The sequence below is a fragment of the Garra rufa genome, chromosome 17 (assembly GCF_049309525.1).
Source record: "Garra rufa chromosome 17, GarRuf1.0, whole genome shotgun sequence".
In the NCBI taxonomy this organism is placed as follows: Eukaryota; Metazoa; Chordata; class Actinopteri; order Cypriniformes; family Cyprinidae; genus Garra; species Garra rufa.
This window is the reverse complement of record NC_133377.1, coordinates 33234777-33261469: the sequence shown is the minus strand read 5'-3', so window position 1 is coordinate 33261469 and position 26693 is coordinate 33234777. Positions and strand designations below refer to the sequence as shown.

At 35.7% G+C, this 26693-nt stretch overlaps 1 protein-coding gene across 1 annotated transcript; it reads right to left on the bottom strand.

The window, feature by feature from the left end:
- Positions 1-2950: 2950 nt before the first annotated feature.
- Positions 2951-10470, bottom strand: LOC141290276 (1-phosphatidylinositol phosphodiesterase). The gene is made up of 4 exons (XM_073822462.1): positions 10326-10470; positions 6828-6915; positions 5903-6473; positions 2951-3428 (listed from the first exon to the last, which is right to left on the bottom strand). Exons 2-4 carry the CDS (start codon positions 6881-6883, stop codon positions 3153-3155), a joined length of 903 nt encoding a protein of 300 aa, XP_073678563.1. The 5' UTR covers positions 6884-6915; positions 10326-10470; the 3' UTR covers positions 2951-3152.
- Between the last annotated feature and the right edge of the window lie 16223 nt (positions 10471-26693).

Here is a 26693-nt window from a genome sequence, read left to right as displayed (position 1 = left end):
AGTGTTGCACACATTAAGCATTTCCTTTTGCACAGATGAGTCATTGCAGACCCTGTCATTGAGATAAGCATCGGGGGCAAACAACAGCGCTCCACCACTGTGGCAGAGATTTGATTTAAAACGTGTACTTGTCCTTGAAATAGAACAGAAAATAAAGCCAATAGTGTTAGTGTGAGAAAGTTTCCATTTGTAACAACTGAGACTTGCGTAATACTGCTGAATAACAAACTTCTCTTCTTTGTGTTAACTCAGCTTGCTGAAGACTGTTCTGAGATGGATGTCAGTTAGATCAACAGACGATAACGTTGTTTATTATTAGCGTGCGCTGCAGTTTTGTTGTCTTAAATGCGCAAGCTCTGTATTGTCTGATTGGCTGTCAATGTTTTTGTCGTTCTGAAAGTGATTCTTACCACATAGTTCTTCTGTGTTGTTATCGTTATAGTTGTGGTGTGGCCTTTCCTATTCTCACGCAAATTAATGATTATTTGCTATTTTTTGGTCTCGCAATTCAGACTTTCCTTTGAGATTTAAACTCAGAGTTGTGAGATATAAACTTGGAATTCAAAAATTCAGAAATGTGACACACAGAATTCTGAAAGAAGTAAGAATTGTGAGATATAAACTCAAAATTCAAAAAGTCAGACTTGTGACATGCTCATAATTCTAAGAAAAGTCTGAATTGTAAAATATAAACTCAGAATTCAAAAATTCAGGTTTGCGACATACTTAGAATTCAAAAAGTGATAATTGCGACATCATACTCAGAATTCAGAGAAAACTCAGAAATGTGAGATATAAACTCAGAATTCAAAAAGTCAAACATACTCAGAATTCTGAGAAAAATCAGAATTGTGAGATATAAACGCAGAATTTAAAAAGTCAGAATTACAATATATTCAGGATCCCGAGAAAAATCTGAACTGTTAAATATAAACTCAGAATTCAAACATTCTGATTTGCGACATACTCAGAATTCCAAGAAAAGTCTGAATTGTGGGATGTAAACTCAGAATTCAAAAAGTCAAACATACTCAGAATTCTGAGACAACTCAGAATTGTGAGATATAAACGCAGAATTCAGAAAGTCAGAATTGCAACATACTCAGAATTCCGAGAACTCAGAATTGTAAAATATAAACTCAGAATTAAAAAATTTAGATTTGCGACATACTGAGAATTCAAAAAGTCAGAATTGTGACATACTCAGAATTCCGAGAATTCTGAGAAAAGACTGAATTGTTAAATATAAACTCAGAATTCAAAAATTTGGATTTGCGGCATACTCAGAATTCTAAGAAAAGTCTGAATTGTGAGATGTAAACTCAGAATTCAAAAAGTCAAACATACTCAGAATTCTGAGAAAAGTCAGAATTGCCACATACTCAGAATTCTGAGGAAAAGTCTGAATTGTAAAATATAAACTCACAATTCCAAAATTCCGATTTGCGGCATACTCATAATTCTGAGAAAAGTCAGAATTGTGAAATATAAATTCAGAATTGTGACATACTCAGAATTCCGAGAAAAGTCTGAATTGTGAGATGTAAACTCACAATTCAAAAAGTCAAACATACTCAGAATTCTGAGAAAACTCAGAATTGTGAGATATAAACTCAGAATTCAAAAAGTCAGAATTGCCACATACTCAGAATTCCGAGTAAAAGTCTGAATTGTGAAATATAAACTCAGAATTCAAAAATTCAGATTTGCGACACTCTCATAATTCTGAGAAAAGTCAGAATTGTGAGATATAAATTCAGAATTGCGACATACTTAGAATTCCAAGAAAGTCTGAATTGTGAGATGTAAACTCAAAATTCAAAAAGTCAGTATTGTGACATACTCTAAAATATGAGAAAACTCAGAATTGTGAGATATAAACTCAGAATTCAAAAGTGAGAATTACAACATACTCAGAATTCCAAGGAAAAGTCTGAATTGTAAAATAGAATCTCAAAATTCAAAAATTCAGATTTGCGACTTATTCATAACTCTGAGAAAAGTCGGAATTGTGAGATGTAAAATCAGAATTCAAAAAGTCAGAATAGCAACATACTTAGAATTCCTTGAGATAGAAATTTAGAAAAATTTAAAAAGTCAGAATTGTGAAATATAAATTAAAAATTCAAAAATTCTAATTTGCGACAGTCTGAAATTGTGAGATGCAGTATGAATGCAGAATTCTGAGAAAAATGTCATAATTACAAGATGTAAACTCAGAATTACGAGGAAGTCTGAATTATAAGTTTGTCTTTCAATTTCAAGTTTACATTTTGTAACTGAGTCTTAATTCTCACTTTCCCTCACTTTTTTTTACCTCAACAGTGAGATGAGATAAAGTCACAATTCCTCTTTTTATTTTTTTTATTCTGTGTCAGAAATAGGCTTCGGTAAGTTGTCATGCTCGGTGTGAATGGCCTTAAAAATAGAATAATGTTGAATAGAATACCTGAACCAAATAATTTTTATGATGTTCTATTCATTCCACATTTTTCCGCTGATGTATATAGGATATCATATAACAATGAAAATGTTCCCTGCAATACTTTTCAGTGTATCCGCATGACCATTTAAGTCTGATTCTTGAGTGAATGATTCTTACGAGCCCTTTCTCGTTAGCGAATCAGTTCTTAATACAGATTTGGTTTGAACTAGGACTGAACTTGTCCTTAAAATAGAACAGAAAATAAAACAGTGTTAGTGTGAGAACGTTTCCATTTGTAACATCTGAGACTTACGTAATGCCACTGAAAAACAAACTTTTGTTGTACTTTGTGTTAACTCAAGGCTGCTCTGAGATAGATGTCAGTTAACACCTTTCCTTTGTGTCGTACATAAAAAGAGGACAGTGTGTTCTATTTTGAGTGCCATGAAAATGCAGGCTATCTTATTAAGGTCCTTATGAAGTGACAGCAGAGCATTTTATTTCAAATATTGTCATGACATGGTGTTATGACAGAAATTTGTCAAAGTGCTTTATTAAGTCAGAAATTTCAAAATTTGCCAGCAAGCTCAAACTTTTTCTGTCACACATATGGAAATTTCAAGGGTATGGGTAATTTGAGTCACAGTTATACCTGGGATTTGTGTCAATTAATGAAGTATTTTGGTGAGTTCCAGGTGTATTGGTCCTGACGCCCTGCTGTTGTCTCTCAATAATTGAAGCCTATAATAGTTTGCACTAACTTGGCCCCAGGAAAGTCCATTGTTACAATGCCAAACCGCTTCCTCTGACCGACATAACCTGTCAGATATTCGTACAGGCGGGGGTTTATTAGCTGGGCCAGGGCATTGGGATGTGCTAGGATACTAGCACCGCTGCTGTAGGTGAGGAACATTTGGTTTTTGTTACCAACCGCAGCCGCCTCCAGATGAGTGGAGACACTTGTCCATTTCTTTTCCACATCCTCTGGCTGCAGAGAGGCCACCTGGGGCGAGAAAAAGTTTTTATCAGTACAATTTCAAAATGTGGTGAGGGAACAAAAACTCTCTCTGATGGATTTTTAAAGACAGTTGACAGATGAAGATTACACTCTGGAAACTAAATATAAAGAGTCTTCTGGAACCCTTTGAAATGATTCAGACGTTTAATTTAATATTTTGTCTCCCACTCCATTGCTCTTTTTCTGAGGTTTGGTACATGTGCACATTTATGTTCCAGCAGTTGAGTTTAAAAGAACTAAAAGATTTTTCTTTTTTTGGTTATATGAACATGAAAACACTAAACATTAAAACTGTCTTGGAGCAACCCTTTGTGGCAGATTCAGACTTTTTCTTAAAATGAAAATCCATAAAAATAAATATTACAGTTTAAAAACTAAGCAAATAGTAAAATAACATTTTTAAAAATCTGTATTTATAATTAAATTATGTACAGTATCGCATTTAATACTTTGGGATCGGTAAGATTTTATGTTTTTGAAATTAATCTCTTATGCTCACTATGTCTGCATTTTTTTAATTAAAAATACAGTAAAAACTGTAATATTGTGAAATATTATTACAGTTTAAAGTAACTGTTTTCTATTTGAAAATATCTTAAAATGTATTCCTGTGATGATAAAGCTGAATTTTCATCTTCTTTATTTCAGTCTTCTGTCCATGATCCTTCACAAATCATTCTATATGCACATTTGCTACTCAATAAATGTATTATTATTAATAATTATTTATTTTTTATAAATAATAATGAAAACAGTGTTGTTTAATATTTTTATAGAAACTGCTACATTTGTTTTTCAGTAAGAACAGGAAAAAAAAATATTTAAAACAGAAACTTGATCTGTTCTAATTCACTTTTGATCAAATTAGTGTGCTAGTCCTAAATTAAAGTATTGCTGACCCCAAATTTTGAATGATAATATACAGTATTTATGTACACATTTATTACTTGAGATATGAAACATTATGTGTGGGAAAAAAATTATAATAATTTGTGGTCAATATCACTTGTGAATAGAATATTTTATGTAATTTCCAATCAAGCTGTAATTTTATCATGCTATGCAAAAAAAGTACAAATATTCAAGGGCCATCAAATGATTAATCGCGATTAATCACATGCAAAATAAAAGTTTGTGTGTACAAAAGATGTGTGTACTATGTATATTAATTATGCATATACACATATGCACACATACATGTTTGTGTTTACATAATATGTGTGTGTGTGTGTGTGTGTGTATATGTGTATATATACAGTCAAGCCCGAAATTATTCATACCCCTGCCAAATTCTGACTTAAAGTTACTTTTAGTCAACCAGCAAGGTTTTTTTTTTTTTTTTTTGTTTTGTTTTTTTTTTGACCAAAAATGACACTGGCTTCTCCCAAAATATAATAAGACAATGTACAAAAGGCATCATTGTGGAAAAAACATTACTCATCTTTTGTTTACATTTGAACAAAAAGTGTCATGTCCAAAATTATTCATACCCTTCTGTAAAAAGTGTTTTGGGTCTTTGTCATGCTGAAATGTCCACCGGTGCCCAAGGCCAAGTTTCTCTGCAGACTGCCTGATGTTGTTGTTGAGAATTTTGATGTATTGCTTCTTTTTCATGGTGCCTTATATTTTTAATAATACTTTGCACTGTAGCCACTGGAACTTCAAAACATTTAGATATGGTCTTATAGCCCTTTCCTGACTCGTAAGCAGCCACAATGCGCAGCTGCAGGTCCTCAGTGAGCTCCTTTGTCTTAGCCATGACTGTCCACAAACCAACAGCAGAGAGCTTCTGTTTTTCACCTGTTGAGTTGATTAAAACAGCTGTTCCCAATGAATCAGGGTAATTAGGATGCTTTAGAACAGCTGGGACTATTTGGAATGGTATAGAACTTTGGATTTTCCCGTAGACTGTGACAGTTTGCAAAGGGTATGAATAATTTTGGACATGCCACTTTTTGTTCAAATTTAAATAAAAGCTGAGAAATATTTTTTTCTCAACAATGATGCCTTTTGTACATCGTCTTATTATCTTTTGGGAGAAGCCTGTGTCATTTCCAGTCCAAAAAAAAACAAAACTTGCTGGTTAAAAAAAAGTAACTAAGTCAGAATTTTGCCAGGGGTATGAATAATTTCGGGCTTGACTGTATATATATATATATAATTAATATATAAATATAATTATTTTAAATATATAAAATTTTTCTTAAATATATACATGCATGTGTGTGTGTTTATATATACATTTTAAATATACACAGTACATACACATATATTATATAAACACAAACTTTTATTTTGCATGCAATTAATCGAGATTAATCGCTTGACAGCCCTAATTAAATGCACAAAAAATGCCTAAGTGACAAATGACATTTGTTGGATCAGTAAAATTGTGCTAACATAAAAGTACAAGCTGAAAAGTCTCTCCCATATTCACAAACCCATCTGTGTGTCCTTACCTTCCAGTCATCAGCTATGTCTAGTGAGTTGTAGTGCATTCCCAGATTAGGGCCGGTAAAGTCTTTCAGTACAATCAGCTTTCCTCGTGCCTCTCCCATGGTGGGCATCTCAAGATTGTTCCACAACAGGTCCCAGTGCGCATAGTCATTAATATAACGCACCACTGCGTCATAAATATCCTGCGTGTCACTCAACTCCTCTTTCAACCTCATCAACACTGTTTCCGAAGGATACTCCGTTAGAAAAGCCACAATGTCCATTAACACGTCTCCAAAGTCAGCATACTGGTATGAGATGCCATGGTGGATGGTCAGGTTGCCATTGACATGGCGAACACGGATATCCAGAAAGCGGATTCCGGCTCGCAGCTGGAGGGCAAGGGACCAGGAGTTGCATTCGGCTAGCGTGCCACCGTACAGGGCCATGGTGTTGTGTGTGCCGGGCATTGTCACGTCTGATAGGGAGTAGACGTCAGGGATAGTAGCCATCCAGGAAGGGTTCAGGATCTCGGGCATGGAGGTGTCATCATAGTCAGGGGTCTGGATGGCCCTGTGTACCGGGACGGTCGCGCTATGAGGTCAAACAGATGTCAGATCATCAACAGACAAAAGTTGCGTCCTTATCTGTCTTGCTAAAAAGATACAAGATTACTGTGAATACACTCATGCTTATCTGTAATGGAAGGATATAATGAAATTAGATAATTGATTCATTTGCTCACGATAATACCAGGTAGACAAAGAGACACAGACCCATTTGGCCAGTTTGAGATAAAAGCACTTGTTAAAATAATGGATAACAGATGGAAGACTTTTCTTTTCAGTGAAATGAATTTTGCTTTATTATAAATGGAATAAGAACTGTAATTTGTTATATAAGATACTGTGAAAGAGGTTTGGGAATTATGGGTATTAAGAATCTCACCCCAGCAAAACGGCCATCACCATTAGCTGCAAAATACGTCCTCTGGTGCCTTCCATAATGAGCCTTTTCAATGGCCACTGATCCTTTACTATAAAGATAATCATTGAAATAATTCAATTAGAATTTCACTGACACTTGTGATACGCCTTTTTTGTGGAATGACATTATCCTACATTAAAACCAGACATTGGTAATTATTTTATGGGGTCCAAAAGTCTGCTTCTATTTGCAGTCTTTTCTAATTTAATCATTTTTCTTCATTACAAATTATGTTCGCCAGAAAAGACCATTTAATTTAAAAAAAGATGAACATTTGTATGAATGCCAGAATTTCCAGTATTTGGTTTGTCACCCTTTTTCTTCGAACTGACAGAAACTAAATCTGATGATCATGTTCTCCAGCATGTTTTGAGTTGTTCCAAAGAACATTTTGTGCCTCAGTTGGGACCAAAAACATTTGACGACTACAAGAAAAGTTCACATAATCATTGGGAGTCATTCACTAAGTATGTGTATGCACATGTCTTCAAGAACAAATCATCATTCACTGAAAATTTAACACTAAAATTGATTTTAAATGTAAGAAAAAAAATATCCACCTTAATCTTTAATGTGGAAGTAAGCCTATGTGCAAGAATTTTAGTTCATTAGCCGCTATAGATAAACAAGGAGAAGAATGACAACTAACAGTAAACAGTAAAACTGTTTGCACTACAAACCAGTGTGTTCATAATTAAGATAATACATTAAACAAAATATGGTAAGCCACACCAATTTGCAATATCAAGTAGCAAAATGAGCTAAAAATAGCTGGACGCGGATGAGACCAAAAGTCAGACCCATAAAAAATGGCCGTGCCCACTTTTATAGGAAAAATAAGTTGGATAGGAACAACTGAAAACACATGCACGCAAAAATGGCCAGCCTTAATAATCTATATATGTATGTTTCATCTTAGGATAATGGTTATATTATAAAATGTATATTTATTATTTTTTTAGTATTTTTTTTAATTTATTATTATTCTTCCATCGTAAAACTGATCGTGCAGACCAAACCGTAAGGCCAAGACACTTGAAACTTGGCCAAATGATAGAGCTCAATTTGGGGAGAACCTGACAAAGACTCACCCCAATCAGCCTATAGGTGGTGCTACAGCGAGCAAAAACGCGAAACCTCTCATAACTCCTAGACCATTTTTTGAAGACTCAATTGTCTCATATCATTGGAATGCTTGGCTTAAATAAAACAAAATGGCTATCTCTGATTTCATTTCCGGTATGCAAATTTATCAATAATTATCAAAAAAATAAAACGTTCAACTCACGGTCACAAAGGGGGGCCAAAAAGTTCAAAAGATGCTCAACCTACTTTTGCGAACTAGTCCTAGGTTTTTTGCTCAATCTCGATCAAACCACTGCAGTGCAATTCTCTGGACTCTCTAGATTAATAATTATCAGAAAAAATGTTGAATTTGGTCTTTTGGTTGGCTATAACTTATAAAAGGGGCGTGACCAAGTATACCCAAAAGCTTATAAAACCTAAACGTGCTCATATATTCAGACAAACACTAGATCTTCATATCATAAGATAGATCATCTCATTCTGAACAACTTTGCCTCTTGGAACACTAATATCAATCCAACTTTTCTTTAAATATTTGATATTATTTAAAAAAAAAAACTCTAAACTTCACAAACCTAAGTAAACTCATGCATCATATATATGTCCTGGTGTCAGCCATTTATTTCATGTTTCCCTACACCCTAACAGCATAGAAGGCCTTATTTGTTCGAACCCCAGTAATTGCTTCTAGCAGCTATATATTTCATCTTAAAATTATTTCATCATATACAGTGAAAGAGTAAGAAAAGCTGTGTTAGACTATAGCTTGAGCTGCAAGGTTTCTTTGAATAACAGCGCATCTACTGTACAGCCGGTTGATAAAGCTCTGTAAACTGGGTCTGTATAAAAGGTGTTTTATTATGTATGCACTGGTTTTGAGGACTGCGCACCTGGCACTGCTTAAAGATCTGACAAGAGCGCATCTGTAGACAGCGTCATATAGGGTTGCATTGAGTATTTTTGAATAAAGTGATTACAAGCTGTAAGGAAAACGTGTGCAGAAACTAATATGGATGGTCTGGGCGTGTTTTATGCAAATGACTAACCTTTGCAAGCAGCCGCTTTTTCAGAATACTCCAAATTCAGTAACATCAGGACTAGGTTAAAGGAGAAGTTTACTTCCAGAATAAAAATTTCCTGAGGGTTTACTCACCCCTTTACTCAAAAGTTTTTTGAGGAAAACATTTCAGGATTTTTTTCAATATAGTTAACTTCTATTATGGCCAACAAGGTCCAAATTACAGTTTTGATATAGCTTCAAAGGGCCCCACAGGATCACAGCCGAGGAATACGTGTTTTATCTAGCAAAACGATCGGTTTGTACAAAATTGTATACCTTTTTACCACCTTTTTACCACAAATGCTTGTCTTGCACCAGCCCGACTTACATTACATAGTCATATTGAAAAGGTCATGCATAACGTAGACAGAAGTACTGACCCTGTGTTTACAAAGCTAATGTCCAAAGAAAGTCAAAGGCCCTTTACAAAAAAAGCTAAAACAACGATGTTGAATGATTTTAAAGTTGGAAAAATGAGACTAAGAACTAATCAAATGTAATTTTTCCAACATGATTATGTAATGCTTGAAGACACGCATCGCAGAGCTAGTGGGAGACAAGCTTTTGTGGTTAAAAAGTATATAAATGTAATTAGGACCCTTATTCCTTGGTTGGGATTGTGTAGAGCCTTTTGAAGCTGCATTGAAACTCATTGGACCTTCAACCTGTTGACTCCGATTGGAGTCCACTTTATGGAGAAAAATCCTGGAATGTTTTCCTCAAAAACCTTAATTTCTTGGTGACTGAAGAAAGAAAGACATGAACATCTTGGATGACATGAAAATGAGTAAATTATTAGGAAATGTTTATTCTGGAAGTGAATTAAAGTTCCAAAGGGCATATAAAAAAGCAATCAAATCTACACAATTATTAGTGAATGAGACCCATGGTCACAATTTTGTTTATTTGATTAGTTTAATTCAGTCTGAAATATTTCTGCACTGTAATTTTTTTTCCTTAAGTTTGTTTCACATTTTACAAGAGAAACTGTTTAATTCTTCAAATAGTCACATTTAATTCTTGTGTCTTTGTAATTATGACATTTACTAGCAACTTCAGAGTGAAAGTTGTTTTCAGTGTTCATCATTTATTCATTTTAGTGTTTCTTTGTTCTCAATTTTCAAACATCCTGAACCTTATTTTCTCCCCCAGATTAAACTGAAAAACATTCCCGATTTCCAGACTTCTGGACTTCACAGTATGTATTCTGGATTTGTTGCAAAACTAATACACTTCTAACATTCTTTGTGTTGGTAAATTCAGCTTTAATATGCAAATTCATCTCAATCACAGCTGGAGAAGTCATCTCTTACCGTGGAAGTTGGGTTTGCTGGTAAACCAGAAGAGGTCTGTGATGCATACGCACAAAGAACCAGAAATAGGCAGAGTCAGGTTAGCCGAAAAGCCTGCTGTTGTTTTTATACCTTTTTTTTTTTTTTTTTGTAGCGAGTACACAGTTCTGGCTGAGCTTGTTGGAGGCACCAATACAAACTGACCCTTTTGTTTAAGGGGTCATTGTGCCTATTAATAGTGTACAGTAAAAAGCTGATGCAATGAGAGTGGACAAATGCTCCACCGCGAACTCAATTGCCCTGCATATCAGATGAAGTTATATAATGTTTCAAAATCTTCAGTACACTACTTTAGGGTTCCCTTAAATGTTTTCCAGTTTATTTATATGTTTATTAATGAGCAAACAGTAAAAGGAAGGCAGGCAGAAATAGAAAAGTTCTATATGGAATGGAATAGCTAAGACAAAATATTACCCTGCTGCTGTATACTGTATATATTAAAGGCACATTATATCCCAGAATAAACATCTAGGTTCAGTGTGAATTATCATAAGCCTGAACTTAACGATAAACATGGTCAAAGTTATCTTCTTTTTCCTAGGGTTTATGGGAAAATATAAGTTTACATTTTCTGTGAGCTATCTACAGTTCTGTATTTTTTCCCAGGGGTGAAGCAAAAAAAGTTCTTCACTTACTTCCAAAGCAAACATCTTTGTTGTTGTGTGTACAGTACAGCGTCAAACCTTGGAAAGCGAGTTTAATTTTCTGAAAAACAAAACAGCCTTAGTATTAGCATACTGCATTTGTCATTGGAATGTAAAAGTGTCATTTGTTTTCTACAGAGTTGCTGTCTTTAATCTTGCCATGTACCATGGGATAGTTTTTTTGTGTCCAACTAGTGAATGCCCCTACAGGGGCATGATGATGGAAGTTATTGTAGGTGGAAAAATTATATTTTAGTGCTTTTGCATTTGGCTCACAAAACTTTTGCTTCAAGTTCCTCGTAACAACGCAAAACTTAGTGAGTGAACGGCAAAGCATTGAAATATCATCCATATCTGTTTCTGTTTATCCATAAATGTGTTTTTTGGTAGCATTAAAAAATCCTGATATCTAATGCCAACACTTTCAATCGATTAAAGTAATGGAAAAACAGCATATAGTTGAGGTCAAAAGTTTACAAATGTTAATTAATTTAAGAGGGATCATACAAAATGCATGTTATTTTTTATTTAGTACTGACTTGAATAAGATATTTCACATAAAATATGTTAACATATAGCCCACAAGAAAAAATAGTAGTTGAATTTATTAAAATTACCCCATTCAAAAGTTTACATACGCTTGATTCGTAATACTGTGTTGTTACCTGAATGATCCACAGCTGTGTTTTTTTAGTGATAGTTGTTCATAAGTTCCTTGTTTGTCCTAAACAGTTAAACTGCCCACTGTTCTTCAGAAATATCCTGCAGGTCCCACCAATTCTTTGGTTTTGAGCATTTTTGTGTATTTGAACATTTCCAAAATGGCTGTATGATTTTTGAGATCTGTCTTTTCACATTGAGGACAACTGAGGAACTCATATGCAACTATTACAGAAGGTTCAAACTCTCACTGATGCTTCAGATGGAATTTGAAGATCAGGGTAAATTTAACTTATTTTGTCTTCTGGGAAACATGTATGTATCTTCTGTAGATTCTGAAGAGCAGTACTAACTGAAAAAAAAATATTTACACAAAATAAGAAAAATGTACACATCTTCTTTCTGTTCAAAAGTTTACACCCCTGGCTCATAATGCATAGTTGTTCCTTCTGGAGCATAAGTGAGCGTTTGAACCTTCTGTAATGGTTGCATATGGTTGCATAGTTGTCCTCAGTGTGAAAAGGTGGATCTCAAAATCATAGACATTGTTGGAAAGGGTTCAAATACACAAAAAATGCTGAAAAACAAAAGAATCTGTGACACCTGAAGGATGTTTCAGAAGAACAGCAGGCAGTTTAACTAACTAACTAACAGACACTTTTTATCCAAAGCAAGTGATTTGCTTAATAAACTGGCACCAGCATTGTAGGAAATAACATGTAATCTCATGGAAACACATTTCTTGCATAATAAGGTTCTAATTAGCTTAATTTTCAGTTTGATGTGCATGTAAACACTCCCAAATACAAAAACACTCCATCAAATCAACTCTCTTTCACAGCCCTATTTGTATTTAGCCACATTATTTTCACAAAAATCGCTATTGCATTTTACAATAGAAAAACTATTTTGAAGTTTAAAAGCTCAACTGCAATTAAAGTGAAGCACTATAATAATGCCCAGCGTGACGTTATCTATGCATCTTACTTCTGCTGCTTCTATTCCCATCACGCTTTTGAAATCAGCTGGTTACTTCATCCCCCTTGCTCCCTGAGCCATATCTTCTGAAATAAATAATAAACATATTTAATTAAAATGAAAATGTGCCTAGTTTCCCCTTTAATCCTAATGTATTCTCTGTAATTGTGCTTCTATTAGCTTTGCTTGTATGCAGTGGCATACATAAATATGTTATTGTGTTGAGGCCATCAAGCATTTAACAAAGCAAATCTTAACGCACACTGATTTTGACTAAACCTGAATAAACAATATTCAGCACAGTCTATGCCAATCTGCGTTGGTTGTGCAATATAAAGCGGTGTCTTTCAAGGACTTCAAGGATTTCGACAAATATCATCTCTAGTCCCAACTGTTGCACACAAATTCCCTCGTCACGTTAGTCAATTAGGATTTCTTTTCAAATCCAAACTGGACTCTGACACCAATTATGAAGACATAATACAATCCATGAAAGCTGTGAGTTTTATAACAAACGCTGATAATCATTTTTACTTAATTTGGCGCTTTTCTAAATGAACCGACTTGAGCTTTCCTCGTTTATCTTTCCTGTCCCCACGTTCTCTCTATCTGTTTCTCATTAGTGTCTGTGGTGACAGGATGTGTATTGTGATGCTTTATGTCCTTTGTTTCTTTTTGTCTCTGTCTGTTTTGTAATTACAGGGAAACAGTGGTTTTCTATTGGTTGATGAGTTTAATCTGTGTCTTTCTATGGTGGAGTAATTACAAGTTCAAAGTGGAGCTGTGTCTTTCAGTGTCTTTGGTTTCCACATCCAATCCTTCAAACAACCTTTATTAAAACTTGATTTTACTGCTCTATCCATCTCTCTCTCTCTCTCTTTGCATAACCATACAGTACATGGCGCAAAGTGAGCAGAGATGAGCGTTCATTTTCAATTCATTCTCTAGGAAAACTGAGTTGGGGGATTTTGGGATTGACAGCAGTTAAAGAGACAAAAACGTATAAATATTCAATTTATAGCCAGTCGCTAAGAGATGAAGTCAGTGAAATCTGTCAAAATCTGCTGATACTGCTGGAGTTTCTGGTCAATTTAGAGCATAATTCATATTTCAAAACTGTATTGTACACTATCATTATCTAGGTTAAAATATAGATATTTGTATCTTTATTGACATTCATGCATTTGACAAAATGCTTACTGCATTTAAGATATACATTTTAACTTTATGCATTCCTTCGGATTCAAACCCATAATCTTGCTGTTACAGGTACAGAAATACTGCTGGATATTTTACTGTCACACACTTTTCATAAATTAATTGTGAATTTTAGATTTTAGTTTTGCTATATGAGATGTTCAGTTTTAGATCAGTAATTTGTACATTTAAGATTTTGTTCTTTTAAAATTTTTGGTCTATTTAGAGGCCAAGCACCAAAGGTCCATAGAACTGTTTGCGGGAAAGTTATGAAACTTGGCACACGGATAGAGGACAATCTCATCATTAACCACAGCAAATTTGGAGTCTCTAACTCAAACTCTCTAGCGCCACAAACAGGCTGAATTTTCTGCTAATAACTTTCAAACCATTAGATCTAAAAGCAAAATCTTGCGGCTCAAGATTTTTCGCAATTTTGAATTTTGCAAAAAAAAAAAAAAAAATGTATTTTTCATACTTTTCACCAAAACAAAAACTGATCATCTTCAGAAAATGCCGGTAAAACGTTATCAGATGTTAACAAATTTGATGAATTTGTGGCTATATCTTTACAATGCTTTAGCGGATTCAGATCAAACTTTGTAAGTGTTATAGCAAGCAACACCTGTGGGCACAATAAACCTACTGGTTAAAAGATATTTTAAAAAATTCTACATTTTTGTTTATATTTTCTGAACAGTTTGACCAAAAATCATAAGAGACAGATGATCTTGTTAGATTTGGTGTAGCATTCCAAATCAAACAATACAAATTTTTCCAATGTTAGCCATTTTGAGCGTGGACCATTTCGAATTTTGTATTCAAATGCTGTATTTTTCAAATGCTTTAACATATTTTTATTAAGAAAGTTATGAAATTTGGCATACAGATAAAGCACAGTCTCGTCATTAACCACGGCAAATCTGGAGTCTCTAACTCTCTAGCGCAGGGGTGCCCAGATTTGGTCCTGGAGGGCCTGTTGTCGTGCAAAGATTAGCTCCAACCCCAATTAAACACACCTGAACCAGCTAATCAGGCTGTTACTAGGCATACTAAAAACTTCCCGACAGATGTGTTGAGGCAAGTTAGAGCTAAACTCTGCAGGACAGCGGCCCTCCGGGAATGAGTTTGGGCACCCCTGCTCTAGCGTCACCAACAAGCCGAATTTCCACTCATGTTTCTGCTAATAACTTTCAAACCATAAGATCTAAAAGCAAAATTCTTTTTTCTTCTGATTCCTTGGCTCATACCAAGTTAAATGCATGCTAAAATTAAAATTTCTATGGGTCAAGATTTTTCGCAATTTAGAATTTTGAGGAATGTTTTCGAACTCCTGGACTATTTGTCTGATTTTCACCAAAATTTGACGAAATTAGCACAAAAATGCTTCAGCGGATTCAGACCACTTGGCAAGAGTTATACCAAGCAACACTTGAGGGCACAATAGTAGCTTCGGAACTGCAGCACCTACTGGTCAAAAGATATAAAAAATTAACTATTTTGTTTATATTTTCTGAATAGTTTGACCAATCATAAAAGTGAAGAGTTTTATACATCTTATGGAATCGTTTGCAAGAAAGTTATGATATTTGGCGTACAGATAAAGGACAGTCTCATCATTAACCACACCAAATTTGGAGTCTCTAACTCAGACTCTCTAGCGTCACCAACAGGCCAAATTTCCACTCATGTTTCTGCTAATAGCTTTTAAACCGTAAGGTCAAAATTGGCTCAGATCATCTTCAGAGGATTTTGGCAAAAAGCTATCAAAAGCTTTTTGACATACCAAACTATTTTTGTAAAGTGCGCTAAAAAACATGACAAAGTTTGTGCAAAAAAGAACATGAGGCATATCTTCGCAACGCTTTATCGGATTCTGACCAAACTTACTATGTTTTATAACAGGCATGATCTGAGGGCACATAAGTAGTTATGGCACAGCACCACCTACTGGTCAAAATATATAAAATACTGACATCTCTGCTAATAAATTCTAACCATTTTGGCCAAAAATCATAAGATCAGATTCAGTTAGACGTTAGATTCAGAACGACATGCCGAATCGAACATTATTTTTGGGGTTGTCCATTTTGAGTTTTGTAGTAAGATTCTGTATCAACAAATGTCTTTAACAGGGGCCTTCAACCCTGCTCCTGGAGAACTACTATACTGCAGAGTTCAGCTTCAACCCCAATACGACACACTTGAACCAGCTAATCAAGGTGTTCAGGGCTACTTAATTGCGGACTGGTGTGTTGAAGCAGGGTTGGAAATTAAGTCTGCAGGAAGTTAGCTCTCCAGGAGCAGGGTTAGTTTTTACTAAGTAATTAAAGACAGCTTCTTAGTTCTTCATTTTACCTCTGTTGTGCTTGGCCCCCAAATTTCTGCTTGCAGCTGTATTTTTAAATTAATAATGCTGAAAGGTCAATAAAAAATAAAACATAGCGGCATATATGTGGTCTTTTGAACATACAAGAACATTCCCAGTAGGACCAACCAACGTGGTTCAAAGGTTGATTTTATGTTGGTTCATGTTTATTAAAGTTATGAAATCAGTTTGAACCGTATATAAAATCCAGTTTTTATCCTGTTCTCCTTTTAGGCCTGCTGGGAAATGAGCAACTGTCTTGGGAGTCTGAGACAATGCAAGGGCATCAGATGCTCTAGGTGTCCTTGCCTTATCATTTGTCTTTCCGAACATAAGACTACGAGGCCAAGTATCAGATGCGCATTATTATATTTCAGGTAACAAAGAGTTGCATTTGTTCCTTGCATATACATTATGAAAAGCAAGCATGTTTAAATTTAGTTCCTGATCTGAAAATACTACGTATAGCACCTGAGTTTGGTCAGGTGTGATGCAGGCAGGTTCCAAGGCACCAAGGTCATGCGTTCAACACATTCTGATAAAAACGCACCTGCAAAGAACAGTAAGATAACAAAACCTTGCAAAATGTAAATAATATGCACTGGCATAAACGCACATTATAGAAGAAAGATGATCTGTGCTAATCAGACAAACCTGGACCATTTGGTTTACATTTACATTAATGCACTTAGCAGATGCTTTTCAAAGTCACTTACAATAGAGAAGCCTAAGCAATTTGTCACAGAGCCAGCGATATTTCCAGTATACAATGACAGTATACAAAACATTAATGAGATCGCTGGATTAGGAAACAAACTAGAACAGAGGGGAAATTTTATAAGTGCATTGATCGTTTGTTGATTGGTTAAGTGCTGGCTGAAAATGTGTGTCTTCGGCTGTTTTAAATTGCAATGGGTTAAGGATGGCTCATTTCACCGGAGAGGAGCAGAGAGGGTGAAGGTTCTGGAAAGTGAGTTCTAAAGGAACAACAAGGCACTGATTGATCAGCAATTTTACTATTGCAACCAGTGGCGTGATTTTAGGGCAGGACTCTCTGTTTGATGTTTAATAGCAAGGGTTATGATGCATTATGCTTCCAATTACATCTTATGACACTAGTAGTGCATAAATTAAACATTTTACCTTTGAAAATGGTCTAAGATTCCAAGGGTCTTCATTGGTATCCACGGCCCCTATCATGGTGCATCATGTGAACATCTGTGCTGGTGCTGGTTTGCTCCACCCTTCCATTCAGCCTTGGGCAATGCATCTGCAACGGTGAGAATCCCCCATCGCCTCGTTATCTCACACTCAGCATCTCTGTGATTTACTCACCTGCTCCGATGTATGCCGCACAAACTACAGGACGAACGAGGGGGGAGGGTGTGAGGGGAGAGAAGATGTTGGAAAATGTAAGAAGCTGACAGCAGCAGCAGAGCTTTTCAAATGGAATTGTTTATGGAGATGGAGTATGTGAAAGACAGAGAGAGGGAGAGAAAGAGCGAGGGAGAGAGGAGATGATAATGACCAGATGTCAGATTGAAATCTAATACACTTAATGTGTTGAAGCTCCATGCTGAGCTGTGCTTGTAGCTCACACTGTGGAATTAGAGATTTGACACGCATTTGCAAGCGATGTGAGACATCTACATCGTAGTGATACATAAGATGTGCAGGTACTGTATATAATAGAGTAGGAATACAGGATGCATTCCGCTGGGTTATAAGTTATTAAAAACCTGTGCGGTTTGACTGCCCGCTGTCAAGAGATATTTATAAAATCACAAGCGCGTTATTATTTTACGGTTACATCTGTATATTATTTATTATTCAAACAAAGCAGTTTGGTAAAATCAATCAAAAGCACCAGTCATTCATAATTTTTGCAGGATATAACTCTTAAAAGAAATGTCAGTACCGAACATCACAATATTAAGTGTATGAGCTCAAGAAACAACAACAGCTGTGAAGAAAAAGCTTGTGCAATAAATCATAAAATTTATATATATAATAAAAACTTTACTTGGTAGCTAAACAGAAGCCAGAGAGATATAAGATATTTCACATAAAAGAAATTTACATATAGTCCACAAGCGAAAATAATAGTTGAATTTATGAAAATTACCCTGTTCAAATACACTTAATTCTTACTGTTGTTACCTGAATGATCCAAAGCTGTTTTTTTTTTTTAGTGATCCATCTTTTCACACTTAAGACAACTATTACAAAAGGTTCAAAGGCTCACTGGTGCTCCAGAAGGGAAAAAATGCATTAAGATGTGTACATTTTTCTTGTTTTGCCTAAATATCATAATTTTTCCTTTTAGTACTGCCCTTCAGAAAATACTGAAGTTACTTACATGTTTCCCAAAAGACAAAATAAGTAAAATATACACTAATTTTCAAATTCCAAAAGTTTGCAGATTCTGCAAGGTGTATGTAAACTTTTGACCTCAACAGTATATTTGTTAATACCGTTTTCCAAAAATAATAAATGGAACAACCGTTTTCAACAATAAATGATAATAAAAATAATCAGCATATTAGATTTCTGACACTTAAGACTGGATAAAAGGCTGCTGAATATTCAGCTTTGTCGTTACAGAAATAAATTATATTTCAGTAAAAAAAAGTCAATAATATTTCACAGTATTACTGTTTTACTGTATATCCATCAAATAAATGCAGCCTTGGTGAGCATAACAGACTTATTTCTTAAACCTTACGATTTTATCAACCCAAATCTTCCTTTTAATGGTGGTGTGTAGTATATGTATTATTTATTATTATACTATGACGCTGTTGAATGCTTGAATCTGATTGGCTGACGAACATTCTAAGTTGTGCAATTATTTTCAAGGAAATGCACAGCAAAAGCAGTTCCAGGCAGGTCTCGACTGCATTACATGTCTGTTTCACTTCGCCAAATGATTTCAATTACTGCAAAGGTCCTTACATCCTAAAACAGCAAACTAAGTCACAACAACACTGGCCAAGCAAATAAATATACTAAATAACTGGATCAAAACAACAAATTATTTCCATGTTTTTGACACAAAATTCAGTTTTATTATGTATAATAACAGCGCTGTTCTTGAAGAAGACAAACTTACAGTTTCGCTATTAGAAGAGACGCCGCTGCTGAGTACCGAACACTGTTGAGAGACACACTGACCAGTAATTTACACACACTGAATATCTCTCTCTCTCTCTTTCTCATAATTTCATTAATTACTGCATTAGTCTGCTTTAAAAGGCTCAAGCCTCTCTTGCTAGGTCGAGAATGATGATATGACATTGCAACGTAAAATGTCAAGGCATTGAATGAGATGCGAAAGAAATGAATCCATCTCACAAGAGCATTTTAAGGACAAAAACCTGATGAATGTCTTGAAATACAATATCTGACCTGTCTTGTTTTGAGGTGTGCAAACTGTTTAAATGGAATAACTGACTAATTCCATTGAATCATTAGAAAATAACGCCACTCCACTTCGCATTAACTCCTCGGTTGTGCATTGTATTCTAATAATTCATAGGTCAATAGTAAATTATTCCCTAAGTATTATTTATTAATTAGTCTATATTATTATATTTTTATTTTGCTATCTAAAGCAACTATATCAGAATGTGTTCCCTGGGAATCAAACTATCATTATATCATTATAAGCATCTTCATTTGTGTTTTACAAACAAATTTATACAGTCATACTCGGAATGGCACAAAGGTGTTTAGGCTAAATGATTCTTCCTCAAATCGTTCATTTAGCACCATATTTAACACGTGCAGAAGGGCGATGTCTCCATTCGGTAAAAAAAAAAAGGCAAGCTGGAATTGAAGTTAAGCCTGGAAGCCTTTCTGAAGTATGACTTTGCCCTCTCTATCAATGATTACACTCACAATAGCCGGAGATCTCCTCCACTGAACCCTCGCCTCGTTCTTAAAGCCACTCCATGTCTCTGTTATCTCTCGGCTTAGCTAACTCATCCGTGTAAGCATGTAGCCCATCAGACGCCACCCACCTCCCCCTCCACACACAAGCCCAGAGTCGCACACCTCCCACCCAACCGGAGGTAGTCTCTGAGGAGACCCCGTCTGGCTGGTTCTCAGAGAGACATCCGTGCCACGCTCTACCAGTCTCACCAGGATGGCAGGCAGACCCAGTGAAGTTTAGTCGGCATGCCTCAGCGCCCGCCCTCTCGTCTTTTCTTCCCAGCCAAGATCCCAGAGTCACTGCCTGACTGTGTCTGGGCGCTTGTAGTCCATGCTTCATGGTTTCGGCGACACTGGCCATATTTCAGTGTCGGACCCTCATAACCAATTATGGCTCTCAATCTCGAGTGCTAAATGACCCTCGTAATGTCACCGGAGATAGAGTCCGACTCATCTCTCAATTTCTGCTGCCCTCGCTGACTGGGAGAGGAGTGATATCACGACATTCGGGGGGGTCTCGATTCAGCAGGAAACCTGGTGACCTTTCCACGTTCCTGACAAGAGGACTTCACTGCCCTTTTGTGAAAATGCTAATTCCAAACGTTTGCCTTATAAAAGCAGGTTCCTCTGGGACAGGCCCAGCATGTCAAACAGAGGCAGGAGCAAAGCCCCGGTGGCAAGTGAGGTCGGCTGTCTGATTGGTCCTCAGCGTGAAGTGTTGTGCGATCGCACACGCTTGTCAGTGTGTTTGTGTACTCCTGGCCTTATTTACATGTTTGGTCCTGGAGTGATATTTACAGCAACGTTTGAGTTTGACCTTTTAGTTAGAAACAGTTTGCAACAATCAAATGCAAAATGGTTTAATTCAAAGGATGAATTTGGCAATGAGGAACAAAAAAAAGTTCATTTATGATGACTGAAATTCAATAGTTGTTGTATTGCTTTTCATCTTCAAAACAGGTCAGTGAAAAGGTGAACAAATATATATATATATATATATATATATATATATATATATATATATATATATATATATACGCTTACTGCATACTACATAACAAAAATAATAAAATGACCAAAGGATAAGTCAAAATTATATTACTGAGAAAATATTCATTATTATTCAGCAATGGCAAAATTTAAAAAAGGCATGTCAACCTCACGGATGCCAAAACAGCATTGGTTGTGGCATGACTTGCAATGATATTTTAATGTCATGTTATAATAACAATAATTATATAAACAGACTTCACTTGACTTTATCCTTAAAATATTACAGCATTATTCTCTAGTTATTTTATATTATTATATTATTATATTAACTGTGTGATAGTGAATGGCAAGCCATTTTTGGCCAAATGTGGCATTACATGGTCACAAAAAAAAGATTTCTATAACACCAAATCAGCATATTACTGCAAGATCATGTGACACTAATGACTGAAGTAAAGGTTGCCTAAAATTCAGCTACAAAAGCAATGTAGGTAATAACATTCTAAAATATATTACAATAGAAAACAATTTTGTTTTAAATTGTAATATTTCACAACCTTACTATTTTTTCTGTTTTTTAAAATGCTAAATGCTATGGAAGCCATTTCCGCCACTGAATAAAAAATAAAAAGGTAATTGCGACTTGTCTCACAATTCTGACTTTTTTTCTCAAAATTCTGAGATATAAACGCACAATTGTGAGTTATAAAGTCAGAATTGCTACAGTGCCTTGCAAAAGTATTCATACCCCTTCATTTTTTTTCACATTTTGTTTTGTTGCAGCATTATGTTAAACTGCTTTAAATTAGATTTTCCCCACATCAGTTTACACTCCATACACCATAATAATGACAAAGCAAAAACCAGATTTGCAAATTTTACAAATTTATTAAAAATAAAACACTGAAATAAGGACATTGCTCAGTACTCAGTACATAGTTGAAGCACCTTTACAGCCTCAAGTCTTTTGGGGTATGATGTGACAAGCTTTGCACATCTGCATTTGGCAATTATCTGCCATTTTTGCCTCACATTTTCACCTCTCAAGCTCTGTCAGCTTGGATGGGGGCTGGCAGACATTTTCTAGAGTCCTAGTTGTTCCAATCGTCTTCCATTATGGATAATGGAGGCTACATGCTTCTGTGAACCTTCAATGCAGCAGATTTTTTTTCTGAACTCTTCCCTAGATCATTGCCTTAACGCAAGTCTGTCACTGAGCTCTACAGGCAGTTATCTTGACCTCAGGACTTGGTTTTTGCTCCGATATGCATTTTCAGCTGTTAGACCTTTTCTGAGAGGTGTGTGCCTTTCTAAATCATACTCATTCAAATGAATTTGCCACAGTTTAACTCCACTCAAAGTGTAGTAACATCTAGAAGCAATATGAATGCTCCTCAGCTAAATTTCGAGTGTCCCAGAAAAGGGTATGAATACTTGTGCAACGGGATCTTTTCAGTTTTTTATTTCTAATAAATTTGCAAAGTTGTTACAAACCTGTTTTGTGCTTTGTCATTATGGTGTATGAGATGTAGATTGATGTGGGAAAAAAGTAATTTAAAGTAATTTTAACATAATGCTGCAACAAAACAAAACGTGAAAAAAATGAAGGGGTATGAATACTTTTATGGGTGTGTATGGGTATGTCAGAATTGCAAAATTCTGACTTTTTTCTAGTAATTGCAACTTTGTATCTCACAATACTGACTTTTTTCTCGAAACTGCAAGTTTGTATCTCACAATTCAAGACTTTTTTCTCAGAATTGTAAGATATAAACTTACAATTGCTAGTTATAAAGTCTAGTTCTGAGGAGCAAAAAATACTGATATGTTCATAGAATTGCGAGTTTATATCTAACAATTCTGACTTAACTCGCAATTGTGAGTTAATATAACACAATTCTGACTTTATTTCTCAGAATTGCGAGTTTATATCTCAATTCTGACTTAACTCAAAATTGTGAGTTTATCACACAATTCAGACTTTATAACTCAAATTGTGAGTTTATCTTTGTATCACACAATTCTGAGAAAAAATGTCATTCAGTAATTCAGTGGCAGAAATTAGCTTCCATAAAATGCAACCTTGGTAACCATACAAGACTTTTTTCGAAAACATTACAAAAATCTTACTCACCCAAAGATTTTGAAGCATCTGGGGAGAGCATTTACCATCAGTAAATAAGACTAAAATATCAGACTGTTGATTGCATGAAGCTATCTTACAACTTCAGAAAACATGGAATGTTGTTATATGATCTGTGCTCAACTCATACTGTATGGTCTTTTTGTTATTTTTATTTATTTATTTATTTATTTATTTAAAACCTCTTAAAAATGAGAACCTCAGGCACCATGAACGCTGTTTGACAAAAGCTGCATAAAAGTTCTCCTTTTTTATTCCTCTAAAGAATAACAGCATTCAGGTTCAAAACATTATGAGTAAATACAGACAGAATTTCATTTTCAAGAGCTATCAAACTAAATGTGCATAGATATGGACCTTAGAGCTTCGTTGTTTTTTGATCAAACATTTGCATTTTTTATCCGGTAATGAATTCTGTTTATGTTTGCCCCGAGGGTACCATTAGCCCTGCTGGATCTTCTTGCAGTGCACCATCATCAGCATTAAAAAAGGACAGAAGACGGTTTTAAACAAAGGAGAGACATTACTGTCACTGTTTATTCATTGCCAATGCCAGGGCTGATGCGACAGATGTGATACACAACGCAATTATCGTAATGGAGGACTGAGCACCGGCTCTCGTTGCACAAGGACCTCTTCACAGACCAATCAATAGCATGGTACGACTCGGCTCTCTAGAAAACATCGTCCTCCTCTGTGTCATTGAGCGCTCCTTGTAGTAATAAGCAGCCGTTGTGAGGCTTTTGATATCGCTGCATAACCCACTCGGTTAAATTAAACAGATTTTGTTTTCTCAGTGTGTCTCTATGACAACGTGGAGTGTTGAGGTATCCGTTACGATCTGCGATCGAACCGGTTCGTATTTGCCAAGTGCACAAGCGAAGCTCTCCACTCCTCACCTCTCGGCTGCTTTTTCTCTCAGATATAAAGCCGAGGTAAGCGGTCTCAACATAAGCACTTTCCCTGTGTCACACCACACTCAAAAACTCATTAAACCCAAACAAACACCAAATTCTCTACGGAATTGTTCTAGGTTTCTCTGCCGGGCCGGTTTCTCTCACATTACTTCTTCGCTAAGCAGAACTGTTTATCCCTGGCTGTTTATGTGATTAAGGTCCGAGCCTTTATGTCTTTACTTTGCGCTTTCATTTGGCTCCAGAGCCGCCGTGGCAGAATCACTGTGGTAGATTTGGATGACCCTCATTCTGATTAGCCATTGATTTCCCATAAGGCTAGAGTGACACTCTTACAGATCAGAGCTTTGCTAATAAGCAGCGTAAGCAATAGAGGAAGTGCAATGAAGGCAATGATAAAGCCACACAATCTCAGCACAAGAAGCGGTAAAGATGCGAGGGTTTTAAAAAACCTGGGAATTGACAGTTTGCAAATTCAGGATAGATACAGAATGTGGCTTTCTAATTAAAGAGAGACAGATCTCGCATCTCAATCCAATATGATCAATATGATGAATCACAACAGGGCTTGGCCTGATTGCTGCTTATGCTGCTGGCCATTTCTAGACTTTCATCAGTACTTCCATCAAAAATAAAGCCTATGTTTTAGAAAAAAAATTTAAATACTGTTAATATAAATGGATATTAATCCTCTGGAATCATTCACAAGCTGTACATGCAATAAGGAACTGCTTCTTCATTGACAAACAACTTCTTTCCTACAATGGACTGAAGGTAAATATCGATCTCATCCAGTGCTCATTTTGTTTTCTGTCCTACAAAACATCTCTGTTTTTCTATATCAGAAATTGCTGCAAATGAGTCAGTGTGTGAATAATGAATCAAACTGAATTGTGAACAATTTCAGACCTTTCTGAAAACCAGTTAGATCGATCAAAAGATGGCTTCATTTGTGAACCTAGTACTGATTCTAAACAGCTGACAGAAAACACACATGACTTGATTGCTAAAATGAGAAAATGATTCTCATGTTGGTCTATGATAGTCACAGTGGTATTTTAATATGGCCCTGGTGAAAATCATGTGTCATGGGGAAATACCCTGGCTCATCTTCTCCAATGAAAACCCCTGGTATTAAAACTTGCATGGCTTAATAAAACGTAAATGAGATCTTTTACTAAAATATGTAGTAGAAAACCCAGAAAAGATTTACGTTGCCATCCACATTGTTTAATACATATTTTGGACTAGGAGGCGCCATTATTTGATGATGTAAAATGGTTGTACTCACTGAGCTACTGGGGTTATTTTTATTGCAACACAACTTGAAAAATAAATTACTGATACAATGACCACAGCTACTGAAAGAGCTTACAGGTGGCTATGGATATAAGTGTAGGCTTAAACTAAATACCATACCATCGATTTTTCCCCACAAGGAGTCTAAACACTCCCAGATATAGAGTAAAATCCATGCTGAGAAACTCCTTTAGTGGCTGTGGCATCATGACAAGTGTCTGCATATTTATGTCCTGCAGGGATGGCATCTAGCGTTTCTTGTCTCTGCCATTTGTAAGCTCTTTCAGTAGCTGTGGTCTACTAAAAGCCTCAAAGGCATCAGGGCTAAAGTGGAGAGAACAAAGACTTGGGTCTTTAGGAAGTTTTATTTGTCCACAAGCTCTTCCCATTCTTTTCTCCTCTTCTTATTGCTAGGAAAGCAGTGAAGACTTGCATTGCTTCTCTTTTAGCCCTTCGACTGAAAGTAGTGCCAGTAGTACACCAAGTGCAACCATTTGACCCCATCAAAAAGCTAGTCCAAAATATGTATAAAACAGTGTGGATTTTTTAAAAACGTAAATCTTTCATGGGTTTTCAGTAAGAGACATGACTTACATTATATTAAGGCTACACAAGTCTTTATACCTGAGGTTCATTTTAAATTTATCAGCTAGGTCCCTTAGTATGTGAAAAAATGTAGGGTGTACTATTTTAACCGCCCTTGTATCCCATGACACGTCACTAAAGGAAGCTATGCATTACAAAATGTGTATTTCTGGATGAATCCTCATGAGGTACCACAAATTCATTACATTGCAACTTTCCTGCTGCAATAACAAGTGTGCAAATGTCAGTAATTCACTCAGGAAAACACACAAGCTCTGTTAAGCGACTAATCTGATATTTCGTCTAATGTCAAAACATTACACAAACCTAATTGCTGCTTTTCTCACCACCAGAAGCATCATGCCCATTCAAACGCCCCCTCAGATTTATGAGCCAAGTGGATTTTTGTGTTTTGAATGCAACTTCCAAAAATAGATACAAAAGTATGTTTCTTTTCTTAAATGTTGTGGTGGTGCACTTTCCACAGATCATTTGCTTTAAACTGAAAAATCTGTCAACATCTGCCCACCTTCATGTTGCTCCAAACTTGTAGGCTTTTCTCTCATAGAGGATGTCAACAAGTCAAAGCTGTTCTTTTCCATTCAAAGAAAATGC

Bases quoted from the DNA above. Each gene is read 5' to 3' on its own strand.
- LOC141290276 (XM_073822462.1), bottom strand. From the start codon at position 6,883: ATGGAAGGCACCAGAGGACGTATTTTGCAGCTAATGGTGATGGCCGTT. The intron at 6,474-6,827 runs GTGAGATTCTTA...TTGACCTCATAG, and splicing joins GTGATGGCCGTTTTGCTGGG to CGCGACCGTCCCGGTACACA. The intron at 3,429-5,902 runs GTAAGGACACAC...TTCTCGCCCCAG, and splicing joins ACATAGCTGATGACTGGAAG to GTGGCCTCTCTGCAGCCAGA.